At 46.2% G+C, this 27549-nt stretch overlaps 1 protein-coding gene across 2 annotated transcripts in view; it reads right to left on the bottom strand.

Moving 5' to 3' along the window:
* The window catches only part of GTF2I (general transcription factor IIi), a 1115084-nt gene that overhangs the window by 428861 nt on the left and 658674 nt on the right, over positions 1-27549 (bottom strand). For both annotated transcript variants that reach the window (XM_069226909.1, XM_069226910.1), the window contains one exon: positions 21534-21592. In XM_069226909.1, the coding sequence (XP_069083010.1) occupies positions 21534-21592 (59 nt within the window). The remainder of the gene's footprint in view (positions 1-21533; positions 21593-27549) is intronic.

Raw genomic sequence — 27549 nt, 5'->3', positions numbered from 1 at the left:
GCGAGCTATTGCAAAACATGCGTATCTACAGCGACAGATGCCATCGAACCTGTTGATTTTTGCAGTGTCCACTTTTAAAATAGCTATTTACCATTTTTACCAAAACTGAGTATACTACTGTTTTAAATCAAAGTTCTATACTTACCTGTGTGAAGTACCTTACAATTTATGTAATTACCCAAATTCTGAAACTTGTGGTTCTAAAATCAATTAAGAAAAGAACATTTTTCTATATAAAAACATATTGGCCTTGAGTTCAGTTTTTAGTGTGTTCTCATTTATTGCCTGTGTGTGTGTGTACAACAAATGCTTAACACTGCCCTCTGATGAGCCTACTGCTCGACCAAACTACCACAATATAGAGCATTAGTATTATCTAATTTGGCCACTATCAACCTCTAAGGGGAACCCTTGGACTCTGTGCACACTCTCTCTCACTTTGAGATAGTAAATACAGAGACAACTTCTTACATTGGTGGATCAGCGGACTTTGCATTTGCTGGGCTACTCAGCCAATACCTGATCACACAACACAATTCCCAAAAATGTCATTAGAAATTGATTTTTGCAATTTGATTATTTTTCAATTTTTTTTTTTTTTTTTTAAAGTCCTGCTAGGGCCGTGTGTAAGTCCCTGTTAGCATTTCTTCTGAAGTTTAAAAGTTTGTAAAAGTTAGGATTTAAGTTCTAGAAGTAGTTTTTAGATTCTTAAAAAGTAATCCCAACTTTTAGAGTGATAATGAGTCAAACAGATGAGACAGTGATGGAACTTAACCTCACACCTTACCTGCATCTAGGGATGTCAGAGTTAAAGTCTCTCTGTAAGACAAAAAAAGATCACAACTTGGTCCAACACTACCAAGGCAACGCTCCAGGAGCTCTTGGCAGAGTTTACAAGGGACCACCCATCTGGTATGGAGGATCCTCATTCAGATAGGAAATTAGTGAACAGGAGGAATAACTCACCCCTCCTGTCCTAATTAGGGAGAACAGGGTTCCGAGAACCCTGAGCCCACAAATCATAGTCAGAGAACCTGGTTCTTCCACAGGGGAGACCAGTGCCTCTGTAAGCATTGAGGACAGCCTCAATGAAGAGGGCATCCTGTTAGCCAGGATGGCTAAGAGATTGGCTTTGGAGAAGCAGCTCCTAGCCACAGAAAGGGAAAGGAAAGAAATGGGTCTAAGTCCCATCAATGGTGGAATAGGGTCAGAGAGAATACCGACATCCTAAAAATCCCCAAAGGGATTGTAACCAAATATGAAGAAGGTGATGACATCAACAAATGGTTCACAGCTTTTGAGAGGGCTTGGGCAACCAGAAAAGTAAGCAGATCTCACTGGGGAGCTCTCCTTTGGGAAATGTTCACTGGAAAGTGTAGGGAAAGACTCCTCACACTCTGGTAAAGATGCAGAATCCTATGACCTCATGAAGGGTACCTTGATTGAGGGCTTTCAATTCTCAACTGAGGAGTACAGGATTAGGTTCAGGGGGGCTCACAAATCCTCGAGCCAGACCCGGGTTGATATTGTTGAATTCTCAGTCAAAACACTAGATGGGTGGCTAATTGGCAGTGGTGTAGGTGATTATGATGGGCTGTATAAAATTATTTATGAAGGAACATCTGTTAAGTAATTGCTTCAATGACAAACTGCATCAACATCTGGTAGACCTAAGTCCAATTTCTCTCCAAGAATTGGGAAAGGCGGTAGACCATTGGGTCAAGACAAGGGTGACCAAAACTACCACAGGGGGTGACCAAAAAGAAAGGGGTCACCAAGCGTCCCCAGGGGAAGGGTGGTGAGACATCCAAGGACAAAAACAAAGAGTCCTCCTCAGGGCCCAAAAAACCTGCTCAGGAGGGTGGGCCCGAGCCTCTTCACAGTCCACAAATGGGTATAAGGGTAAAAACTTTGATCCCAAGAAGGCCTGGTGTCACAACTGTAGACAGCATGGACACCAAACTGGAGAAAAGGCATGTCCAAAGAAAAGTCCCACAACAACTACTACTCTAGTTAGTACTGGAATAGCCAGTTTCCAGGTGGGATCAACAGTGTGCCCACAGTGGTCCACACTGAAGCTACTTTAGTCTCAGAGGGTGGGGTGGATTTAGCCACACTAGCTGCCTGGCCGCCTAACACACAAAAGTACAGGCAGCAGCTCTTGATAAATGGGAACAGAGTAGAATCCCTAAGGGATACAGTTGCCAGTGTCACCATGGTGACAGACAAACTGGTTTCCACAGGACAGTACCTGACTGGACAGACATATCCAGTCACTAATGCTGACAATCAAACTAAAGTCCATCCCATGGCAATGGTAACTTAGAATGGGGAGGGGTCACTGGCCTGAAACAGGTGGTAGTCTCCCCTGCAATTCCAGTAGAATGTCTGCTAGGGAATGATCTGGAGTCCTCAGCATGGGCTGAGGTAGAGCTCAAGACCCATGCAGCCATGCTGGGCATCCCTGAACTGGTGTGTGTCAAGACAAGGGCACAATGCAGAGCACAGGGTGTAAAAAGTGTTGGAGTCTGGAATAATGGCCCAACCTTCCAAGAGAAAAGGAAATAATACTGGGGGACCAGCTTGTTCACAGCAAAAGAAACAGAACCGCTCTTCTTAGGAAGATGTTAAATCCCCTGAGGGAACTGAGTCCATGGAGCTGGAACCTTATCAGATAGAGCTCTCAGGCCCAGGGGGAGCCTCAAGGGAACAACTGTGTAAGGGACAAAAGAGCTGTCCCACTCTTGAAGGCCTAAGAGAGCAACCAGCTGAGCAAGAAAAAGGTAATGTCAGTGGCACCCACAGGGTCTATTGGTAAGATGGACTCCTTTACACTGAGGCAAAAGATCCCAACCTTGTGCCACTAGGAGAGCAGTAGTGCCTCAGGAATTTAGGGAGTTCATTCTGACCTTAGCCCATGACATTCCCCTTGCTGGGCATTTGGGACAAACCAAGACTTGGGAGAGATTAGTCAACCATTTCTACTGGCCCAATATGTCCCAGAAGGTTAAGGAGTCTTGCACCTCCTGTGTCACCTGTCAAGCCCTGTGGCAAGACAGGTGGTCATCCAAAGGACCACCTCATTCCACTTCCAGTGGTGGGGTACCCTTTGAGTGAGTTGGAGTGGACATAGTGGGTCCACTTGAACCTCCCACAGAATCAGGGAATCAATATATTCTGGTAGTAGTGGATCATGCTACCAGGTACCCTGAGGCAATTCCCCTTAGGTCCACTACTGCCCCAGCAGTAGCTAAAGCACTCACAGGTATTTTTACCAGAGTGGGATTTCCTAAGGAGGGGGTTTCTGACAGAGGTACCAACTTCATCTCAGCTTACCTAAAACACATGTGGAATCAGTGTGGGGTGACTTATAAGTTCCGCACACCATACCATCTACAAACCAATGTTCTTGTAGACAGGTTTAACAAGATACTGAAGGGCATGATCACAGGGCTCCCTGAAAAACTCAAAAGGAGATGGGATGTCCTCTTGCCATGCTTGCTTTTCACCTACAGAGAGGTGCAACGGAAGGGAGTAGGGTTTTCCCCCTTTGAGCTTCTGTTTTGGCCATCCTGTAAGGGGACCACTGGCACTTGTAAAAGAAGGCTGGGAGAGACCTCTACATGAGCCTAAAAAAGATGCACAAGATGTAATGGACTATGTACTAGGCCTCCACTCTAGGATGGCAGAGTACATGGAAAAGGCAAGCAAAAACCTTGAGGCCAGCCAACAACTCCAGAAGTTGTGGTATGACCAAAAGGATGCTATGGTTGAGTTTCAGCCAGGCCAGAAAGTCTGGGTTCTAGAGCCTCTGGCTCCCAGGGCACTTCAAGACAGATGGAAAGACTAGATAAAAAGAGCCAAGTCACTTACTTAGTGGACTGGGCCCTAGCAGGACACCCAAGAGGGTGATCCATGTTAACCGCCTTAAGCTCTACCATGACAGGGCAGATGTAAACATGCTGATGGTTACTGATGAGGATCAGGAAGCAAAGAGTGAACCTCTCCCTGACCTCCTCTCAACTGACCCTAAAGATGGCTCAGTAGATGGAGTTGTCAACTCAGACACCCTCTATGGCCAACAGCAAGCTGACTGCAGGCAAGTCCTCCAGCAGTTTGCTGAGCTCTTTTCCTTGACCTCTGGTCAGACACACCTGTGTACCCATGATGTGGACACAGGAGACAGTTTACCTGTCAAGAATAAAATATACAGTCTGACCAAGTCAAAGAAAGCATCAAGGTGGAAGTCCACAAGATGCTGGAGTTGGGAGTGATAGAGCACTCTGACAGTACCTGGGCTAGCCCAGTGGTCTTGGTCCCCAAACCTCACACAAAAGATGGAAAGAGCGAGATGAGGTTTTGTGTGGACTAAATAGGGCACAAATCTGTCACCAAGACAGATGCTCACCCCATACCAAGGGCAGATGAGTTAAAGGACAAATTAGGTGCAGCCAAATTCTTAAGTACCTTTGACTTGACAGCAGGGTACTGGCAAATCAAAATGGCACCTGGAGCAAAAGAAAAAAGACAGCATTCTCTACACCTGATGGGCATTATCAGTTTACTGTTATGCCCTTTGGCTTAAAGAACGCCCCTGTCACCTTTCAAAGGTTGGTGAATCAAGTGTGTGCTGGCTCGGAGTCCTTTAGTGCAGCATATCTAGATGATATTGCTGTCTTTAGCTCCAACTGGCAGGATCACCTGGTCCACCTGAGGAAGGTTTTGCAGGCCCTGCAAGCAGCAGGCCTCTCTATCAAGGCATCTAAATGTCAGATGGGGCAGGGTACAGTGGTTTACTTGGGACACCTTGTAGGTGGAGGCCAAGTTCAGCCACTCCAATTGAAGATCCAGAGTATTCTGGACTGGGAAGCTCCAAAAACCCAGACTCAAGTCAGGACATTCCTAACTTGACTGGATAGTATAGGTGGTTTGTGAAGGGATATGGATCCATAGTGACACACCACACAGAACCTAAATAAAAAAAAAAGCCCAGTTAAGTTAACTGGACCTTGGACTGGAGTTAAGTCTGAGTGTGTGTTCTCATTTATTGCCTGTGTGTGTACAACAAATGCTTAAAATTACTCTCTGATAAGCCTAATGCTCGACCACACTACCGCAAAATAGAGCATTAGTATTATCTAATTTTGCCACCATCAACCTCTAAGGAGAACCCTTGGACTCTGTAAATACTATCTCGAAGTGAGAGATATTGTGCACAGAGCCAACTTCCTACACAAGCCCAACCCACACACCAGTGCACGATTCCAGAACGTTCAAAAGCAGCTGTTACAATTAGCAAAACAGATTCCTTTAAATGGCCTGCCCTACTTGAGTGTCTGAGTTTAGACAGTAATGACTGGTGAAAGTATGTAGTAGCTTTGCAAATTTCGGAAATGGGTACATTTAAAAGAACAGCTGATGCCGTCTTATCCTTTGTAGATGGGCTTTAGGTCTGACAGGTAAGTGTTTGTTGGACAACTTGTGGGAGAGAACTATACAAGAGACCATCCATCTAAAGGTGGCTTTTTGGAGGACGCTATGCCAGTCCTCATTGTGAAATAGTTGACAAATAGGTGCTCAGATTGTCTGATATCTCTGGTCTTACTGAATTAATATTTTAGGACTCTTTTGAGATCTAACAAGTATAAAGCTCTTTCTGATGGCGTGGAAAGGTTAGGAAAGAACATTGGAAGGGAAATAGTATGGTTAATGTGAAAATCAGAAATCACCTCAAGATGGGTTCTCATGACCACCCCCGCTAGCATGAAACACTGTGAAAGGTTCTTTAGCACAGAAACTAGATCTAACTGACTGAGTGCTGACGTGATACGAAAGTAGAAAAGCAGTTTTCCAGGTGAGGTGTTGCAAAGATGCTTTGTGCACAGGTTTGAAAGGGGGGCCCAGAAGGTTCGAGAGGACCATATTAATCTCCCAAGGGCATATAGGAGAACATACAGATGGGAGAACCTTCAATCCTTCTAAAAAGTCCTTTACCACAGGCACTTGAAAGAAAGAAAGCTGTGTGGGAGACTTTTCCTAAGCAGTCATTTCTGTGAGATGCACCTTAATAGAGACTAATTGCAAACCAGATTTTGCTAGATGGAGGAGATACTTTAAGACTACATCCCCCCTGGACCCAGAAATGGATGAAGATCATTTTGGGCACACCACACACAGAACCCTTTCCACTTGAACGCATAGGAGTAACTGCTAAAGTTTTTTTTGGACACCTTGAGAATGTCCATGCATTCCTGCAAGAGTCCTAAATGCCCATACTGGAGGAATTCAGGAGCCATGCTGTCAAGCTCAGCGAGGGAAGGCTGGGGTGAAAAATCTGCCAGTCGAGCTCAAATAGGAGATCCTGTCCGCATGGGAACCTCTTGTGTGGGCTTTCTGATAAGTGAAGGCGATCCGGGAACCATCACTGGTGAGGCCATTCCACTGCTATGAGGACCATTCTGGTCCTGGATCTGTACAGTTTGTTGATCCCTGCTGGAATCAGCATAATTAGGGGAAACATATAAAGAAATTTCCCGGACCAATTTATCAAAAGGGCATTCACCTGTTGTTCCTGGTCAGGAGAACCTGGATGCAAAGTTAGCCACTTTTTGTTGTTTTTGTCTGCAAACAGGTCGATTTGCGAATGTCTTCATTCTCAGAAGAGATTTTCTCTGACATCTTCATGCAGGATCCAGTTGTGCATCTCAGAGAAATTGCGACAGAGTCCGTCAGAGTGTTCTGGAATCCTGGCAGGTGAATGGCAGAAACTGTCAAAATCCTGGCTATTAGCCACTTCCAGCTGGCCTGACCTTCCACAGACAGGAGACGAGAACGAGTGTCCCTCGCTTGTTTAAGTAATGTATTGTGGTCGGGTTGTCCGTTTGGAACAAGAGGTAGCTGGTCTGTATAGACGGATAGAAGGACTTGAGGGCTAGATGCCTTACGTCTGCAGAGGGCCCAAGTGAACACCCCACCCCTGGGAGGAGGCACCTGTGATGAGTTTGTGCAGGTGGGTACTGATGAAAGGGGACTCCTACTAGTGAATTTTGATGTTGAGATTACCATGGTAGGATTTACCTTGCATCTTGTGAGAGGAGTCATCTTGTCGTACGAGTGATGTGAGAACTGACTCCACTGAGCCTACAGATTTTGTTGTAGAGGTCTAATGTACAGCATTGCATGCAGGAATAATGAAAATACAAGAGGCCACCGGTCCCAGATTAGACCCCACATGTCTGGCAGATGGATGTGGAGTGTGCAGGAGATTGTAACACTTCAGAGTGATTGAGGATAATCTCTCCTCTAAAGGACACACTCTTGTGGCCCTTGTGTCTAGAGTTGCACCCAAGTAATGGAGCTTTTTGTTGGCATTTGGATGGATTTTGTGAAATTGATCTGGAGAACCAACATTTGCAAGGGCCTGATGCATATCTGATAATGTCTTTGTTTGAGAAGGGACAGAGCTTTTTATGAGCTCGTCGTCTAAGTAAGAGTATACAAATATTCTCTTTCTCCTTAAGGATGTTGCCACTACAGCCATACATTTTGAGAACGTGTGAGGAGCAGATTGTAGGAAGGTGTCCTGGTGTGTGGTGAGAACCTATGGTGTTATCACCTTACACCAGGTCCAGGTATCCCCTATTAGTGAGGTGTAGGCAGTGTCTAGAAAGCCAGGGCTCTCTAGAGGTAGCTGTGGATCAGCAGCCAAGACTTCTAGGAGACATGCATGGCTTACGCAATACCACTGTAGTCACACAGCACTTACACACATGAAAGAACCACCCATTGTTACAAAAGGAAAATGTAGCTTACCCAGTGTACATCTGTTTGTGGCGTGCAGCGCTGCAGATTCACATGCTTTGGATAAGTCCGCAATCTAGTGCTGGGCTTGCAGTGTTACAAGTTGTTTTTCTTCTAAGCTTTTTCGAGTCACGAGATCGAGTGACTCCTCCTCTCGGTGATAGCGCGCATGGGCATAGAGTCCTTTGTTAGATTGTTTTCTTTCCACCGTGGGGTTCTGATGTGTTCCCTCTCTCTCCGGTAGGTCTCGGTTCGGTACTATCTGAACTCTATCTATCCTTTAAACATCGGTATCGTTTTCGAACGCATTTTCCATACTACATTTGATCAGATTGTAGTGTCTGGATCTAATAAATGCCTGCCTCAGGTCTATTGCATCACAAGCTCATGGTGCCACACCAAGTTCCCCTACACTGACCAACATTCAGTGTGTAACCTCTGCATCTCTCCAGATCACAAGGAAGAAACCTGCGAGGCGTGCTGATCCTTCCGTTCCAAAAAGATTCTGCAAGATCGAAAGAGTGCATTGGCTAGAGATGACTGACATTTTCAGTGCGGAACAGGCGCAGACTGCAGTTTCTATCGCAGACTCCGATTCAGACCGTGACTCAGCTGGGGACAGCCAAGTTGCAGGAGTTGCAGTGAGGCTCACTCAGCACACCTGAAGTGTCCCATGTCACTGGAACAGCAGGAAGGAGACTGTGCTTTGCAGGAGTGAGTGCTGGAGGCCGGGGCTACACGGAGCCTGAAGATCCCTTGGAGGAAGAACAAACAAGCCTTGGTGGCTGCAAGAGTCGAGGTGCACAGGGGTGCCGTCCTGCAAGGAGAAGCAAGGGCTTACCGTCTTCCAAGTTGGAAAGCTGGTAGAGAGGACCAAGGGGACCACTCCAGACCACCACCTGTGATGCAGGATCCATGCAGTTCCGGAGGAGAGCAGATCCACGCAGCCGGTCGTCATTGCAGTTGGTGCCTGCAGATGCGGACTCCTCCACTCCAAGGGAGATTACTTCTTACTTCTTGTGCAGCCCGAAGACTCATCGCCCTCAGAGGATGCACAGCCAGGGAAATGTTGCAGTTGCTGGAAGGAGCCAGAGAAACAATGTTGCAAAGGAGATTCATCGCTGTAGTTGCACATTGTTGGTTCCTGGAGGGTCCAGTTGCAGTCCCAGTGGCCAGAAGATGAAGTAAACGATGCAGAGGAGTCTTTGCTGGAATCTTGCACGTCGAATCTGAGGACCCACCCAAGGGGAAGACCCTAAATAGCCCGGGAAGGGGGACTGGTCACCTAGCAGGGTGACCATCTATCAGGAGGGGGCTGTAAGGGGCCTCTGGCCACCTTAGATTCAAGATGGCAGAATCAAGTGCCCCCCTGGAGGAGCTCTGGGCGCCAACCCTAGGTTGGTGATGGACAGGGGAATGTTCACTCCCCTTTCCTTTGTCCAGTTTCCCACCAGAGCAGGGAACAGGGGGTTTCTGGACTGCTGCAAACCAGTTTAAGCAAGGAGGGCACCAAACGTGCCCTTCAAAGCATACCGGTGGCTTGGGGAGGCTACCTCTCCCAAGCCATGTAACACCTATTTCCAAGGGAGAGGGTGTTACCTCCCTCTCCTACAGGAAATAATTTGTTCTGCCTTCCTTTGCCTGAGCTGGTCAAGCAGCAGGAGTGCAGAAACCTGTCTGAAGGGTGGGAGCAGCGTGGGCTCCCCTGGAAAACCCCAGAAGCCTAGTATGAGCAATGCTATTGGTCCTCCAAGGAGCCCCCAGAGTGCATGGAATCATACAACCAATACTGGCAATAGTATTGGGGTATGAATTGGACATGTTTGATACCAAACATATCCATTTTCGGAGGTACCATTATGTGGCTGGACACAGGTAGTGAGTGACCTGTGTCAAGTACCCGGGTAAAATGTCTCCCCCGCAATATGAAGTCCAGTGTAATGGAGCTGGAGTTCTTAGGGGCACCTCTGCTCATGCAGTGGTGTCCTCACACACAGGTACCTGCACCCTGCCCTCTGGGCTAGGAGGGCCTACCAAAGGGGTGACTTACAGTGACCTGGTACAGTGACCTGTAGTGAAAGGGTGCATGCTCCTTTTCACACAGGCTGCAATGGCAGGCCTGCGGCCATATTTTGCATGGGCTCCCATGGGCGGCACAATACATGCTGCAGCCCATGGGGAACTCCTGATGCCCCAATGCACTGGGTGCCTAAGTACCATATACTAGGGACTTATATGGGGGGACCAGTATTCCAATTGTGGGGTGTGCAAAGTCCTAAGCAACTCAATTTAGAGGGAGAGAGCACAGTCACTGGGGTTCTGGTTAGCAGGATCCCAGTGAGTACAGTCAAAACACATTGACAGCAGGCACAAAGGTCGGGTAACCATGCCAAAAAGAGTGTACTTTCAAACACAGATTTGAGGCCGAACTGTAGAGTAGTGTACTGATGTTTGGGTGCCACTTGGAATCGCAAAAACGTCCGGCGTTTTGCAGCAACTGGAATGTGGAAATAGGCATCCTGGAGATCGACGGAACACATCAGTCCCTCTGTTGGAGTTGGGGGCAGAGCTGGAGAAGGGCAAGTATCCTGAATTTTTCTTTGCATATGAACTTGTTTAGCTGTCGTAAGTCCAGAATAGTCTGAATTCTCAGTTTGGACCTATTCCTCACTAGGAAAAAGCTAGAGTATGTTCCTAGCCCCCTTTGGGAGCGTGGGATCTCCTCAATGGCCTCCTTTCAGAGCAGACTGAGGACTTCATTTTGTAGGAGGACTTGTGAGGGACATGATGTTTTTGTAGGTGGACCAGCGGGAGGAGGAGACTTGAATCGTAGTGAGTAACCATTTTGGAGAATATTCAAGACCCAGTTGTCACCAGTGAAGGAACCCACTCATCCAGGTATTCAAGCCAAAGATTGAATTCCCAGTGAACTGAAGGTTGAGAATCCACCTCTGGTTTGAGGCCAGTGAGGCAAAGGCAGGAGGACCTTCTGGCATATATTCCGTGGGAATACCCATGTGCAGCCAGATCTGATGCATCCCCCCTGCAGAACTAATAACATGTTTATAGACCAGGCCCCCTTCATGTAGGATCTCTTGGAAGCTCTGCCTGTCTTCCTCTGGTAATCTTTCTGTGAACTGGGAAAGAGTCCCAGGGAGACCTGTCATATCTCACTAGCAAGGCAGATGTGCTAGCCACCTTCATAAAAGAAGTGGATATGCCACACATCTTTTTCTCCAAAGTGTCCATCTACTTGCTGTCCCTATCCAGTGGCACAGAAGACGAGGCAACAACAGTGGATTTTTCATGCAGCTGCTATAACGACTGAGTCTGGATGTGGGTCAGTCTTCAGGAATAACAGGTCTTGGTCTGGGACCTCATATTATTTTAGGATCTGCGATGGAGCCGCTCGCAGGGAGGCCGGAGTGAGAAAAAGATCCACTGTTGGTTCGAGAAAGCCTGGGACCAATGGTCTCGATGAACGAGTTACTTACCTTCGGTAACGACTTTTCTGGTGGATACATTAGCTACCTGTGGATTCCTCACCTCATGAATACTCCCATGGCGCCAGCATTTGACGGAAATCTTCTTACTAGTCTCTGCACGTCGACGAGGACGTCACTCTAGCCCACGCGACGCCGTCTGACGTCATACAGGCAATAAGAAGTCCTCGCCGACGTGCCGATGACAGTACCAACATTTTTTACGTGCATGAGAATAATAATAATAACCCAATGCAATGAAAGAGCAAAGCAACATCTCTTAATATTGTAAATCACACAACATTGCAATAAAATAGCTGTAGATTTAATATAACCTTTTTTTTTTTTTTAAACAAATAAATATATTTATACATACGAATCATGTATATACCCAATATATATATAGATTTATATATACATATACACATATATACAAATATCATACATGCAAAATGTATTGCAACTTTGAAGACCAAAAGGAGCACACTCAAGGATTGCTTGGAGAGACCAAAAAGGCAACGGGGAGGCGGGTGGGACCGTGAGGAATCCACAGGTAGCTAATGTATCCACCAGAAAAGTCGTTACCGAAGGTAAGTAACTCGTTCTTCTGATGGATACAACTACCTGTGGATTCCTCACCTCATGAATAGAGTCCCAAAGCAGTACCACGCCCGGCGGTGGGTGCCTAAATGGTCAAACCAAGAAATCCTGCAGCACTGACCGTGCAAAATGACCGTCCCTTCTGACCTCAGAGTCCAAACAGTAATGTTTCACAAAAGTGTGAAGGGACGACCAAGTTGCGGCCTTGCAGATGTCAACCACAGGAACACCCCTGGCCAAGGCCGAAGAGGCCGACTTAGCTCTGGTGGAGTGAGCTCTAATGCCCTCAGGCGGATCCTTCTTTGCCAAAGAGTAACAGATTTTAATGCAAAGAACAACCCACCTGGAGAGTGTTCTCTTGTGGACTGCCTTTCCTCTCCTCTTGCCCACGTATCCGACAAACAGCTGATCCTCCAGCCTGATATCCTTCATTCTGTCGATATAGAAGCTCAACGCCCTTTTTGGGTCCAGGCGATGTAGTCTTTCTTCCTCCTTTGAAGGATGAGGCGGAGGATAAAACGTGGACAAAGTGATTGTCTGAGCCAAATGGAAGGGTGAAACAACCTTCGGAAGGAAAGCAGCCTTGGTCCTCAACACCACCTTATCCCCATAAAACGTTATATAAGGGGGTTTAACCGATAAGGCCTGCAACTCACTCACTCTCCTTGCAGATGTTATAGCTACCAGGAATACTGTTTTAATAACCAAATACCTTAAGGGGCAAGAATGCATAGGCTCAAAAGGGGACCCCATAAGGAAAGTCAGGACCAAGGACAAATCCCATTGAGGCATAACGAATGGTTTTGGAGGATATTGATTCAGAAGACCTTTCAAGAATCTGAGAACAATAGGGGATTTAAATAACGATGGTTGGTCTGGAAGACAAATGAAGGCTGACAAGGCCGACAAATAACCCTTAATGGTAGCTACTGCACAACCTTTCTGCGCTAGAGACAGTGCAAAAGACAAAACATGTGACAGATGAGCATGTAAGGGATCAATCTGTCTCTCTCCACACCACATAACAAATTTAGACCACCTATTAGCGTAGATAGATTTAGTGGAGTGTCGCCTGGCCGCTAAGATAACATCCACTACATCAGGCGGGAGAGAGAAGGAACTCAGGTTGCCCCGTTCAATCTCCAAGCATGTAGGTGCAGACTCTGGAGGTTGGGGTGTAAAACCTGCCCCTGCGACTGCGAGAGGAGGTCTGCCCTGAGAGGGAGACGGAGCGGAGGGCACAGTGAGAGTTGGAGAAGGTCGGAGTACCATACCCTCCTTGGCCAATCCGGAGCTATTAAGATGACTTGGGCCCGGTCTTGGCGAATTTTCCTCAACACTCGAGGAATCAAGGGTATGGGGGGAAACGCGTAAAGCAACTGGTCGCACCAGGTTATCTGAAACGCGTCCCCCAACGCTCCCTGCATCGGATACTGGAGGCTGCAGAATAACGGGCAATGCGCGTTCTCCCGAGTGGCAAACAGATCTATCCGAGGAAACCCCCACATCTGGAAGATTAAACAGACTTGATCTGGATGGAGACGCCACTCGTGGTCTGCCGAGAATTGGCGACTGAGACTGTCCGCACGTACATTCAAGACCCCGGCCAGATGATTTGCCACCAAGCAAATCTGATGGTCCTTTGCCCAGGACCATAGCCGAAGAGCTTCTCTGCAGAGAAGGTACGACCCTACTCCTCCCTGTTTGTTTATGTACCACATCGTGGTAGTATTGTCCGTCAGGACCTGTACCGACTGACCACGAAGGGATGGGAGGAAGGCCTTGAGAGCCAAACGTACAGCCCGTAACTCCAACAGATTGATATGAAACACCTGTTCCTCTGGAGACCAAAGCCCTTTGATCTCCAGATCCCCCAGATGAGCTCCCCATCCTAGGGTGGAGGCATCCGTTATTACCGTGGCCACTGGTGGCGACTGCGCGAACGGCTTCCCCTGTGAAAGATTGTTGCCCGCAATCCACCACTTCAATTCCACAGCAGCATCTCTGGAGATCTTGACAGTACCTTCTAAATCTCCCTTGTGTTGAGACCACTGCCTTCGGAGGCACCACTGAAGAGCCCTCATGTGCCAGCGAGCATGCGTGACCAACAGAATGCAGGAGGCGAACAGACCGAGCAGACGAAGGACCTTGAGGACTGGAACTACCGCTCCATTTCGAAACATTGGAACCAATTCCTGAATATCTTGAATCCGCTGAGGCGGAGGAAAGGCTCGACTCAATGTTGTATCCAGTACTGCCCCTATGAACAGGAGGCGCTGAGAGGGCTCCAGGTGAGATTTGGGCACGTTCACCGAAAAGCCCAGGTCGAACAACAACTGGGTTGTTGACTGCAGATGATGCGACACAAGCTCCGGGGACTTGGCTTTGATCAACCAGTCGTCCAAGTAAGGGAATACTGCTATCCCCTTCCTTCTGAGCTCCGCCGCAACCACTGACATCACCTTTGTGAAGACTCGAGGTGCTGAAGTAAGACCAAACGGGAGGACCGCAAACTGATAGTGCTGCGACCCTACCACAAACCGGAGATACTTCCTGTGCGACTTGAGTATCGGGATATGAAAGTAAGCATCCTGCAAGTCGACAGACACCATCCAATCTTCCTTGTTCAACGCCAAAAGCACCTGTGCTAGGGTCAGCATCTTGAACTTTTCCTGTTTGAGGAACCAATTCAAGATCCTCAGATCCAGGATTGGTCTCAACTGACCATCCTTTTTGGGAATCAGGAAGTATCTTGAGTAACAACCTCGACCCTTTTCCTGCTCTGGGACCAACTCTACCGCGCCCTTTGAAAGGAGGACTTGAACCTCCTGTTCTAGCAACAGGAGGTGTTCTTCTGAACAATAAGATGGGCGGGGCGGGATGAGGGGCGGGAACTCCCGAAAGGGAAGGGCGTAGCCTTTTCCCACAATGCCGAGAACCCAAGTGTCCGTTGTGATAGACCTCCACTTGTGGAGAAAACGCTGTAATCTTCCCCCTACAGGAGAGGAGTGAGTGGGAAACGGTGGAAGCCTAAGGCTGCTTCCCCTGCTGCACCCCTCCAGAGGACGAGGAAGAGGCAGAGTGCTGTTGAGAGGCTCCTCTGGTACGGACCCCACCCCTCCCCCTCCCTCTAAATGACCTATAGGGGAGGGAAGAGGCGGGTTGCTGGAACCTCCCCCGAAAGGAAGAGGAATAAGAGCCACGCCCAAATCCCCGAAACCTCCTGAAAATTCTAGAAGAGGCAGAGGAAGAAGGAGCTTGCAGTCCTAACGATTTGGCTGTGGCTCTGCTCTCCTTAAATCGTTCCAAGGCCGAATCTGCCTTGGCTCCAAACAGTCTGTCCCCATCAAACGGGAGGTCCAGCAGGGTCGACTGCACATCCGCAGAGAACCCTGAGTTTCGGAGCCAGGCCTGTCTTCTTGCCACCACAGCCGTGCCCATCGCCCTGGCCACCGAGTCGGTCGTGTCCAGCCCAGACTGGATAATCTGGGTCGCGGCAGCCTGGGCGTCCGAGACCACATCCAAAAGACCCTGGGGAAGCTCCGTGAATGAAGACGAAATATCATCCATCAGCGCATGGATGTACCTCCCCAGAATGCACGTGGCGTTGGTGGCCTTCAACGCCAAACTGCATGACGAAAATATTTTCTTGGACTGCGCATCCAGTTTCTTGGAGTCTCTGTCTCCAGGCACCGTCGGGAAGGAACCAGGCGCTGACTTTGAGGAACAGGAGGCTTGCACCACCAAGCTCTCCGGCGTAGGGTGTCTAGAGAGAAAGCCAGGGTCAGATGGTGCAGCTCGATACCTCCTGGCCACAGCCCTATGAACGGCCGAGGAAGACACCGGCTTCTTCCACACCTCCAACACCGGATCCAGCAAAGCCTCATTAAATGGCAAGAGAGGCTCAGCTGCAGCAGAGGCCGGATGCAATACCTCTGTCAGCAAATTCTGCTTTGCCTCTGCCACCGGCAAAGGCAGGTCCAAAAAGCTCGCTGCCTTCCTCACCACAGCATGAAAGGAAGCAGCCTCCTCCGTATATTCCCCTGGAGATGAAAGGTCCCACTCAGGGGAAGTGTCCAGCCCACTGGCTGTATCCAGACCATGCAGTCCGTCTCCAGAGTCCTCAATCTCTCCCTCCTCTAGGACTCGCTGGTACTCTTGCTCTTCTAAAAGACGGAGAGCACGCCTCCTCGAATGAAGTCTCTCCTCGATACGCGGAGTCGACATGGCCTCCGCCGACGTCGAAGAACGGCGCCGATCTCCAGAAGCATCTGACGCCGCGTCCGGCGCCACAGGCAGCTTCGGCGCCGAGGCAGGAGCCGGAGGACGAGGTCTTGGAGCCGATGGACCAACCGGAGTCACAGGGCAAAATCCTGACTTCGACGGAGGGGCAACCTCCGGGGCCGAAACATCCGAAGCCACCGGAGCGGCCACCGACGCCGGCACCGGCGCCGAGCCCACATTCCCAAAAGGGAGAAAGGGCATAAAGGGTGCCGGCCGAAGAGGCGCAGGATCACCCAACGAAAAGGCCAAGGGCCCCGAAGGACCAGCCGGAGCAGCTCCTGGAGCCATCTGCTGAAAGATGGTATACATCGCATTAAGAAACGCGGTACTATCGGCTCCAGGAGTGGGAAAAGCCGGATACTGGGGTGCCTGGATCGAAGGCGACCCCGACGCCGGCCTCGACGTCTGCGACGCCGGAGAAAACACAAGAGGCTGCACCACCTCAATCACTGACGCCTGACCAGGTGAAGTCGGTGACGCCGGAGAGGGCAACGGCGTCGATGGATGCGGCGTGACCGTGGGGCTGACCTCCCAAGTCCTCCGACGCCGAGCCGAAGGTGACCTCGAATGAGACTCCTTGCTGGAGTGACGTCGTGAGTCTCTACGGCGCCGGGAGTCTCGATGACGCCGGTGAGACCTTGGCGAAGAAGACTTCTTATGATGTTTCTCCTTCTTCTTTGACTTTGCCATGAATAACTTGGCCTCGCGCTCTTTGAGGGCCTTCGGATTCATGTGTTGACATGAATCGCAAGTCGAGACGTCGTGGTCGGAGCTCAAACACCATAGACAGTCGGAGTGAGGATCTGTAACTGACATCTTGCCCCCACACTCTCGACAGGGCTTGAAACCCGACTTCCTCTGAGACATTGTTACCGCAGAGAAGACTACGCAGCAGACAATACACTGTAACCACGAAGGTAACAGTAACTCCCTCGAAGATAACCGTTTCGAATGCACGGAAAAAAGGGAACTGTCATCGGCACGTCGGCGAGGACTTCTTATTGCCTGTATGACGTCAGACGGCGTCGCGTGGGCTAGAGTGACGTCCTCGTCGACGTGCAGAGACTAGTAAGAAGATTTCCGTCAAATGCTGGCGCCATGGGAGTATTCATGAGGTGAGGAATCCACAGGTAGTTGTATCCATCAGAAGCTGCATTGTGGTGCAAAGTCAAGGATGACCAACAACGTTGTTGTGGGCGCTGGGATGTCAATGTTCAGCTTGGCTGCGCCCCTACCCAACATGTCCAGGAATGTGGTTAAGTCATCTATTGAGAATACTCTTGCCGGTGGAGTGTGTTCGTGTGGGTGAGTAGTCGCTCACTGAAGACCTAGAGTTGGTAGACCAGGTGGGAGACCTATGTCTACGTTACCGTGACTGGGATCGGTGAGACCTCCAGGATCTGGTCCTTCTTGTTCTGGACCTCAATCTATTCCTCAGGGGTGTGCTGGATCTCCTTGGGGATTTAGTTGCAGGGACACGTCGCCCAGAGGAGAAGTAGCAGCTGGAGAGAGCGCAAGAGGGGTGGTTGCCTTCAGCGATGGTGATCGCAGTGTAGCCCTAGACTTAGGGCATGTCAGTGAAAATTCTGAGCCAGGGCTCTGCTGTACAGGCTTTTTGTGGAGACTTTACAGCCATCATGGGGAGCTGTTGATTGGGGTCTCAGGAGGTGGAGACTGTGTACAAGACCCAACTTTCACTAGTTGCACAGACAAATTAGCTGAAATTAAATTAATTAAATGAACTAGCTAATTTTCTACATACTTCAGGAGGATTAGATTCCTCCCAACATGGCTTTAGGAAGGAACATAGTACTGAATCAGCGCTTATCACCACCAAGGAGCCATATTAGTCCTATTGGACCTATCTGCTGCATTTGTCACTAGCTCGCCTCAGATCATATAATCTCGTCTCCATCAAGCAGAGATTAGAGACACTGCATTGAAGATTCTGGAATCTTTTTTTAGAGACAGATCTATTACGGTGAGTTGTGGAGACTTTAGGGCACCAGCATATTATTTGCCATGTGGTGTCCCACAGGGCTCTTCACTTAGCCCTACATTATTCAATCTGTATGTTGCACCTTTAGCCAGACCAATTCGCTCGTTTGGTTTTATGCCTACCTCCTATGCTGATGACACTTAATTGATCATCCCAGTCTCTAAGAACTGGGAGCAAGTGGCAGACCGCTTTAATAGCTGTATGCGAGAAGTCAATAGGTGGATGGGCCTAAATTGGCTAAAGTTGAATGGTGACAAAACCGAACTTTTGTGTTTTGACTCTGGCAAGGAGCTGTGGAACTCATGCTGGTGACCACCAGAGTGTGGAGAGCCCCCTGCCCCTATTGCCGTCACTAAAAAATTGGGTGTCATTTTTGACAACTGTCTTTCTTTCAAGTCTCATGTAAACTCTATCATTAAATCCAGTTTCTGGACTTTGAAAATGTTGAAAAAACATTTTTCCTTACTTACAGTGGGAGCGGAGAGTCATTGTTACTTTATCCGTTGTCTATTGTTCCACCGTCTCGCTTTATATCGGAAGCGTTTGCATTTCTGGCGTCTTCCTGCTGCTGAATTGTACGCAGAACTCTCCGTTTCACCTTTAATGCATGCTACTTAGAAAAAGGTCTGAGAGGACGGGTATCGGAGAAGTTGCCGACATCATCTGCCAGGATCTAATAGGTAAAGACATTGCAGGATCTGTAGAATAGTATTATGTGGCACCAGCAAAAAGTATTGTTAGTTTATATCACGCCTTGGGTTACTGATTCCTCTTGATGTGTTCTCCGTTTCATGTTTCTTTACTCTTATATAAGGATTCTTGACAGACAAGAAGGTCTGAGGAAGGAACTTTCTATCGTTAGAGGGTTGTTGGAGCTCTACGAGTCCTCCTCTCAATAGTAAGAAATTCATATAATGCATTTCTTTTTTTGACAAGTAGTGAGTCACTCCAAGGGAGTTAGCTAGGAGCACTTAAGTTTGTTTCTCCTTTGTGTGGACTTATTCACTGGGGTTATCTATAAGTTCAAGTCACTATCTAACTCTCTTTGATGGGATGTCCTAGGAGATACAAGAATTTTGACAAGAGAGGACACCAAACAACTAATCATGCATGATTTTGTGCATGTACACATATTCTGTGAATATACTTTCACAGTGTAGACTTTTTCTGCATGAACATTACAACCACCAATGGCAATTGATACTATTTCTTACAGTCCTTTCACATTTCTTTCTTTCCTTGTTTTTCTTTTACGTTCTTTTTTTCTTCTTCTTCTCAGTTTGTCTTATTTTTTCTATCTTTTTTCAAGCCAACAGTTACATATAATCATTTTATATTGCAGGAATATAGTTTAAAATTAGTACAGCCTCTCCTGGGATGGCTGTATACATATGAATGATATGTGCCCTGAAGAAGGTGAGTGACCCTTTGTGGCCACTTATCACCGAAACGTGCGTCAGCCCTTCTGCCTAGGACAAAGACGCTGCACTGGATTTGTTTCTCCCTTCCATCACTCTTTTTGGGAATCATGGCCAATGGAGTATATTTTCATCAATAAACAAGAAATTTCTCTCAAATAAAAGAATTATAATAGAAATAAAGGACTTCCTAAAAATAATGTAAGAAACCTTTTTTGGACATTGAAGCTGCGATTTTTGAAGAATTACAATTCAGCTGGATTAATTTATTGGGACTAGGTAGTCCTATGGGGAGAGTATCTTATGTTTATCTTTTAAGTGCTACCGATATTCATGTTTTGTTCTGGTTGCATTTTACATTGTATGATTGAGTTGGTGTGATTGTGTTTTTTTATTTTTATTTGTGCTTTGTGTCCCAGGAGGTATAGGACTTTTTGTATTATACACTTCAATCTAACAGATAAATTAATGAACATATTAATTGTTGAATAAAAATTTCAGAAATATTGTTTTTGATATTAGAAATTTGTACATGTATTTTAAACTGTTTGCTTGATGTATTATTTTGTTTATAGTTGGGGATTCTGTATCTTAGGAACCAAGGCTTGAAGGTGGGTTTGTCTCAATGAGTTGCAAATCCGTCATCAACATCATTCGGTGATAGGAGTCGCTGAGCTTAAAACCAGTCTTGTGGGACATCCTTCGACGCATCCACAACCTCGCCAAAATCGTTAGTCAAAAATGTTGTTGTAGTCAAAAAGTGACTGAGGTAGCTCCTATCAGGATTTGTGCATAGGCTGGCACAGAAAGAAAAGAACTGACGTCAGCGCGCCGGGGTGGTGCCTATATACGACTACGACATCATCACGGCGAACAAGACACCACTGATGCCCACGGAGTCAACCAACGCCACCTGATGGTGCGCAGAGGTACTGTTAGAAGAAAAAGTTTCCAGATCCAGTCTGTCGCCTGGGGGAATTCAAAAGGTAAGGAATCTGCAACTAGAAGTCTCTATCAGATATACCCAACACACGTTATGGTCTGTGTATTAAGCCTCATTTCTAACTAATGTACAATACCACTTCAAGCAATAAATTAAGTTAATAATTCTCAGAATCCTTCCATTAAACAAAATAAGCACACAAGGGATGCTCCAACACAGTAAATAGAACTGTTATTGAATATAGTTTTATTCTCTCAGGTCAATTAAAGGCCACCTCACGCTAGTAAACCCTGAAATTCTACGAATTTCCCTCTTAGCCAAGTCAGATGTATTACCTTTTGCCTACTTGCAGCACAATGTCATTTTTTGGGAAAATGCACACTCATTCAAACACAGTAGCCTTCCAGAAAAATCTTATCACATTAATGGTAGACATTGAACATCAATTGCTCCATGTGGGGATACTATCTCCCACGTAGCTAACTACTCCAATAAATCCAAGTCTTCTTACTTTTAAACTGTTGATGCAATCCCAGAGTATGTATGTTAAATAACATGAAAGAACGTTGCTGGACATGGAAGCCCTGCACAGCTTCACAAATGTCTTCAGTATTTCCTATCTGTATCCTGAGCTGTTCTGAACAGAAGACAAAACATCGCCTTCTTTCATTGTTTAGACTCTAAACTACTGCAATAAAATTGCTGACTACGACTGACAAGCTCAGGTCATTGAAGAGCAGCAAAAATGCACTGTTTAAATAAATTAGTTGTTTAAGACTTGGTTCATTCGGCTGGTAACTAATGAGTCTTGCATTGGAATCTCAGATGGACAGGAAGACTCCAAATTTACAAGGATAAAGAACAAGTAGAAAGTTAAATACCGGAAACAATGCTCCTTCACCAACTGATACTCTACAAAACTTTCTTAACCCTAATGCATACCATAATACAGATTACACTACGTACATAACATTCCATACAGCTATTACCAATACTATCACACTTACCTCCAGAGGTTGTCCTTGGCTGAATAATTTCTGGTTGATTACTGGCTAACAGTTCTGGCCTTAATTTAAAAAGAAACAATTTATTGGTTATGTTAGTAAACACACCCAATGACATTACTGTGAACTTAATTTCCAAATGAATGGACAATGTAGAATAGCCATGCATTTGATCATCCCGAAAATAAAGCATTTCCACAACTGTCAAAATTAACTAAAAAGTTAACACTAAAGTTTTACACAATTCAAAAATGTATACTGTTTATTTTTCTTCACGCCAAGGACAAAGTTCAGTGATTATACAATATAAGAAGTGCCTACTATCATAGATGTAAACTACAGACCACAAGTCAAACTTAAATATAAGGTGAGTAGAGAAGCGTGTAGAGCAAATGTGTTATCACAGATTCAATCCCCCCCCCCAGGCTAAAAAGGAGCCAAAACAAAGGAAAGAAACTGTGGTATACCATAATACCCAAGCAGGAAAAGGGCAATAGTTATCTGAAGAATCTTTCATATCACATCACAAAAAACGTCACCAAAGCTAAATAACTTGTACTTCTAATGAATATTCACGTCAGAAGATTCCTTGTAGGACCCAACACCATACCAACTCGGAAAGGAGGTAGACTGAATATAATGTACAAGTAAAACAGGTAAATTTAAAGCATAGCAATTTCTACATATGGAAATGTGTCCTGGATACCAAGGGCAGCTATCTAGTTGTGTGGTTTCAAAGCATGTACAATTCGGGAAAGTATAATGTTTAATATACATTTTGACGCATTTGTTCTAGAAGGAAAAGCTACTTTTAATTCTAGACCGCATCATCACTGTACTTAAACACTATAGCTGTGTGTATACATATGTACATGTAATATAATACATACATAATCTATATATATATATATATATATATATATATATATATATATATTCACACACACACACAGACACAAATATAAATCTATCAATCATCGCTTGACAAATCTTCACAAAATTTCCCCTAAAAAGTGTCAAGTTGGGTTCTTGTTGTGCATGAAAAGTTTCACGAAGATTCTTAAAGCGGGGAGTGAGAAAAATGGGGCAGGGGTGTGTGTGTGTGTGTGTAAAAAAAAGTGTGTTTCCCGTGTTATTTCACGTATACTGTTTGAAATGCCTGCAGCCCGAAAAGCTGGATGGAGTTACACCAAATTTGGCATGAAGGTAGCTTTTGGTCCACAGATCACCTTTTTGAAAAGAAAATCCGTGTAAACCCGTTCAGTAGTTTTTGAGATACTATAGGGAAAATACATTTGTATATTTAGGGCAGCGGATACAGTGAGATCTTCCGCTGAGATCCGATAGACTGCCAAAACTTCAAGCAGGAAGTGTATGTATACCCTAGCACTGTCTCATGGTTTTCTAACTGATGTTGTCCCTAGGTGGGCCAGGCCATGGGAGCATTTTGGGCAATGTGGTTGCACTGCGCTCCCTTCTTTGTTCTGCAGAGGGTCGACCCAACGAGTTAGTGGTCCCCGAGGCCGAATATCATTCGGGACCAGGGCTGTACCCCCCCCCCCCTTTATTTAATTTTTTTTTAAAAAAGGAACTGGCCCCAAGGAGGCGGTGGACCCCGGGGTCCATGTGAGTCCCCTCATTTTTTTGAAAATTTAGCCCCAGGGAGGAGGTGGTGGTCCCCAGAGGGGCAAACAGCCCACACCATCTATTTGTTTTTAGTGTTTTCCCGGGGAGGTGGTGGTCCCCACAGCCCATGCAGCCCCCCATAATATATATTTAAGGCCGCCCCTTTAAGCTCTATACCCCTGTAGCCATGCGTGGTTTGAGGTTTGGAGCTTTAAGGGGGTTGACCCCTGTGGCCAACACCCACTGCGCACGGCCAAAGTCTGTGCATGGCACGGGATTCGTGTGGTTATAGGGGGATTGCTGCATGCACAGGGGACAACCTCGGCTGCGCACCCCTGGGTGGTTACAGGGGTTTGGCTGCAGGGAGTGGTCAAAGGCCATGCACAGCGGTGGTTGGATTAATGTATAGTAATTAAAATTACTTTACATTTAAAAAAAACCATAGAAATTCACTGAAAAAAAACCCCAAAGGTTACGCGGAAGTTATTGTTAGGCTCACATTTTAAACGTATAAAACCACAGAAATTCACCTGTTATAGTTGGTTATTTCTAGTAACTATAACTCGTGCCCTCACCATGCACTTCTAATTACCCCAGATATTACATCACTTATGACATCTTTTATAACATCACTGATATTATCACTAACATTTGGTGCAAAAGTATCCATAAAAAACTGCATAGCAAGGGTGCCAGTTACAGTTACGTTGCTGCATGAGTTGCTGGAGGCTTGACCGGCTTAGCGCTCCACCCCCCACAGGTGCAGCATCTCTGGTTCGAAAATCAAGATTATCTAACACCTCTGGCAGGATTAAAAATTGACAGCACAAGCCCCTATTTGAATAAAGATAGGAGATCTCAACCATATACATTATAAGGCCTGCTTGGTTCACAGCATCATCTTCACTGTCATCTGCAATTAGACATATAAATCTCAAAGATTTTCATGTGACTGTCTTACACGTATCACTTTACTGGGTTTGTTTCCCCGAAAACTTCTTATTTAACAAATGATAACAATGAGATCCAATATACAATTCATCTAGAGATGGAACGATTGAAAGTCATTTAACATGTCTGTAACTACCACAGTTAAACTAAGCAGTCTTCCTGATGCCCTTCATCTTTTCTAAACAGAGAAAGGTCCCTTTCTTTGGTGATGTAGAGTTTTCAATAACAGCAAGAAGATCATTAAATGGACCCAAAAGACAGGAGGGATGGATGGGTATTGAGATGATAGGATTTGGGTCTACACATGTGATGGCATTCAGAAAATCTGTCTGCCATATGATTTTTAGTATTTGCCAATAATCTTTGGTAAGTGTTGGTGTAGGGATTTCTGAGAAGGATATTTTCTGTTAATCATTTAAGTGCTGTGGACATGCTGGAGCTGTCCACAACAACAGTGCGCAAGTGCCGAATACTGCTCCAGCTCCTCAAGGGAACCACTCCTGGGGGAGGAGCTGGTGCACTGCCTGCTCTGCCCCACCACCTGGCCCTTCCGGGAGTAGCAGGGAAGCCCTTCTACTACCACTCCCTATAGGAAGCTGGCTATCTATGTAGTGTACCATATGTCCACCACCAAATGTAAGGGGACACGATGCAGATAGTCCAGCCGATCCTTGTTGGTATACAGGGTTAAAGTCATAATTTCAAATGGTCTCTTTTGTGGTAGAGAGGGCAAGCAATTTAAGCTTTTCAGAGGATAATGCTAAGCATTTGTTGAACACGTAGAGACAATAAGTGAGACACACTCAAGAACAAACCAAAGACCAATTTACGGAACGTACAACATGTTTACATTCTTCAAAGCAAGTTAAGTAACTCTGCAAGGAATTCTTCATAATGGGGTAAGTAAATACAACAATGCACGTTTACACCGTAATGACTTTCAATGGGTTAAGAACATTTACTATATATGGGTTTTTGCAGGAGGATCTTGAGGGTCCCCTTATGGTCATAAGGTGCTAGGGGGACAAGTTCACAAGAAGCAATAGCAGTTTTACCTGCCCTGGGTTGTCTGGGTGCAAGGATGCTAGATGGGTCTTGTGCCATGTGCACTGTTGGTGAAGAGGAAGGGCCACCTAAAAGCAGGCTGCAGAAGGGGACTTGGGGACAAGTCCAGAAGCTCCCAATTGGGGTCTCGGTCAGTGAGGATCCTGGGAGCAGGCGAGCACCGCTGGTTGTTGTGGACCCAGGCCGGGAAGCTCGGATGCAGTGACCCTTCAAGTCAGTTATGTGCACTCTTTGGATAGTCCAGGTTTATATTATACACAAGCAGCATTATGGTTTATTAAATAAAACATATAAGAAGGTTTTGTACAGCACACATCCCAGATGTCAAGTATTTCGAGACCCTCAAATGTGATGATGTAAAAGGAGGGAATGTGAAATAAAACAATTACCTAATATCACACAATTTAGTTAAGTGGAGAAGCCAGGATTAATCCCAAGTTTTTGGCTTCACATTGTGCACTTCAGATGCTTGCGACGTGGCGTCGGCAGCATCACTGGTGCTGGATGTGACATCACGGTCACCTATTTAAGTGCTACCCAGGCATGCGGATCTCAGTTCTTTTATTTCTGTGCCAGATAGCATAGATCCATAGAGAGCTACCCCTCTGTTGTTTATGAAAAGGCTTTTTTCGACACTTGTAAAGTATTTTTGTAAAGTGTGTCGAGATTAAATCAAGAATGAAAATGTCACTTACCCAGTGTACATCTGTTCGAGGCATCAGTCGCTGAAGATTCACATGTTGTGCATAGCCCGCCATTTGGTGTTGGGTCGGAGTGTTACAAGTTGTTTTTCTTCGAAGAAGTCTTTCGAGTCACAGGACCGAGGGACTCCTCCTCTTTGTCTCCATTGCGCATGGGCGTCGACTCCATCTTCGATTGTTTTCCCCGCAGAGGGTGAGGTAGGAGTTGTTTGTTAGTAATAGTGCCCATGCAATGGAGTGAATAAGTATGTACCTATCTAAGATTTAATATATTTACAAATGTACAAAGTTGAAGCTAACTTCCAAACGGCTACAGGCTCCCGGGGAGGTGGGTGGGCACATGTGAATCTTCAGCGACTGATGCCACGAACAGATGTACACTGGGTAAGTGACATTTTCAGCTCGATGGCATCTGTCGCTGTAGATACACATGTTGTGCATAGACTAGTAAGCAGTTATCTCCCCAAAAGCGGTGGCTCAGCCTGTAGGAGTGGAAGTAGTGTGAAATAAGGTTCTTAGTACGGCTTGGCCTACTGTGGCTTGTTGTGCTGATAGCACGTCTACACAGTAGTGCTTGGTAAATGTGTGAGGCGTAGACCATGTGGCTGCCTTACATATTTCGTGCATTGGAATATTCCCTAGGAAGGCCATGGTAGCGCCTTTCTTTCTGGTTGAGTGTGCCCTTGGTGTAATGGGCAGTTGTCTTTTTGCTTTAAGGTAGCAGATTTGGATGCACTTAACTATCCATCTGGCTATACCCTGTTTCGATATTGGGTTTCCTGCGTGAGGTTTTTGAAATGCAATAAACAGTTGTTTAGTTTTTCTGATGTTTTTAGTTCTGTCGATGTAGTACATTAGTGCTCTTTTGACGTCTAATGTATGTAGTGCCCTTTCAGCTATGGAATCTGGCTGTGGGAAGAACACTGGTAGCTCTACCGTTTGATTTAGGTGGAACGGTGAAATAACCTTTGGCAAAAATTTAGGATTGGTCCTGAGGACTACTTTATTTTTGTGTAGTTGGATAAAAGGTTCTTGTATTGTAAACGCCTGAATTTCACTTACTCTTCTTAGAGATGTGATGGCGATGAGAAATGCAACTTTCCATGTTAGGAATTGTATTTCGCAAGAGTGCATAGGTTCAAAGGGTGGACCCATGAGCCTTGTTAAGACGATGTTGAGGTTCCATGAAGGAACGGGTGGTGTCCTTGGTGGTATAATTCTTTTGAGGCCTTCAATAAATGCTTTAATGACAGGTATCCTAAATAGTGAAGTTGAATGGGTAATCTGCAGGTATGCAGATATTGCTGCTAGGTGTATCTTAATGGAAGAGAAGGCCAGGTTCGATTTTTGTAAGTGTAGTAAGTAACCCACTACATCTTTTGGAGATGCGTGTAATGGTTGAATTTGATTATGATGGCAATAGCAAACAAATCTTTTCCATTTGCTTGCATAGCAGTGTCTAGTGGATGGTCTTCTGGCTTGCTTTATGACTTCCATACATTCTTGTGTGAGGTTTAAGTGTCCGAATTCTAGGATTTCAGGAGCCAGATTGCTAGATTCAGCGATGCTGGGTTTGGATGCCTGATCTGTTGTTTGTGTTGCGTTAACAGATCTGGCCAGTTGGGCAACTTGACGTGGGGTACTACTGATAGGTCTAGCAGTGTTGTGTACCATGG

This window comes from Pleurodeles waltl, chromosome 3_2, assembly GCF_031143425.1.
Source record: "Pleurodeles waltl isolate 20211129_DDA chromosome 3_2, aPleWal1.hap1.20221129, whole genome shotgun sequence".
NCBI classification, from domain to species: Eukaryota; Metazoa; Chordata; class Amphibia; order Caudata; family Salamandridae; genus Pleurodeles; species Pleurodeles waltl.
The sequence above is the reverse complement of the archived record's forward strand: the minus strand, read 5'-3'. Positions and strand labels throughout refer to the sequence as shown.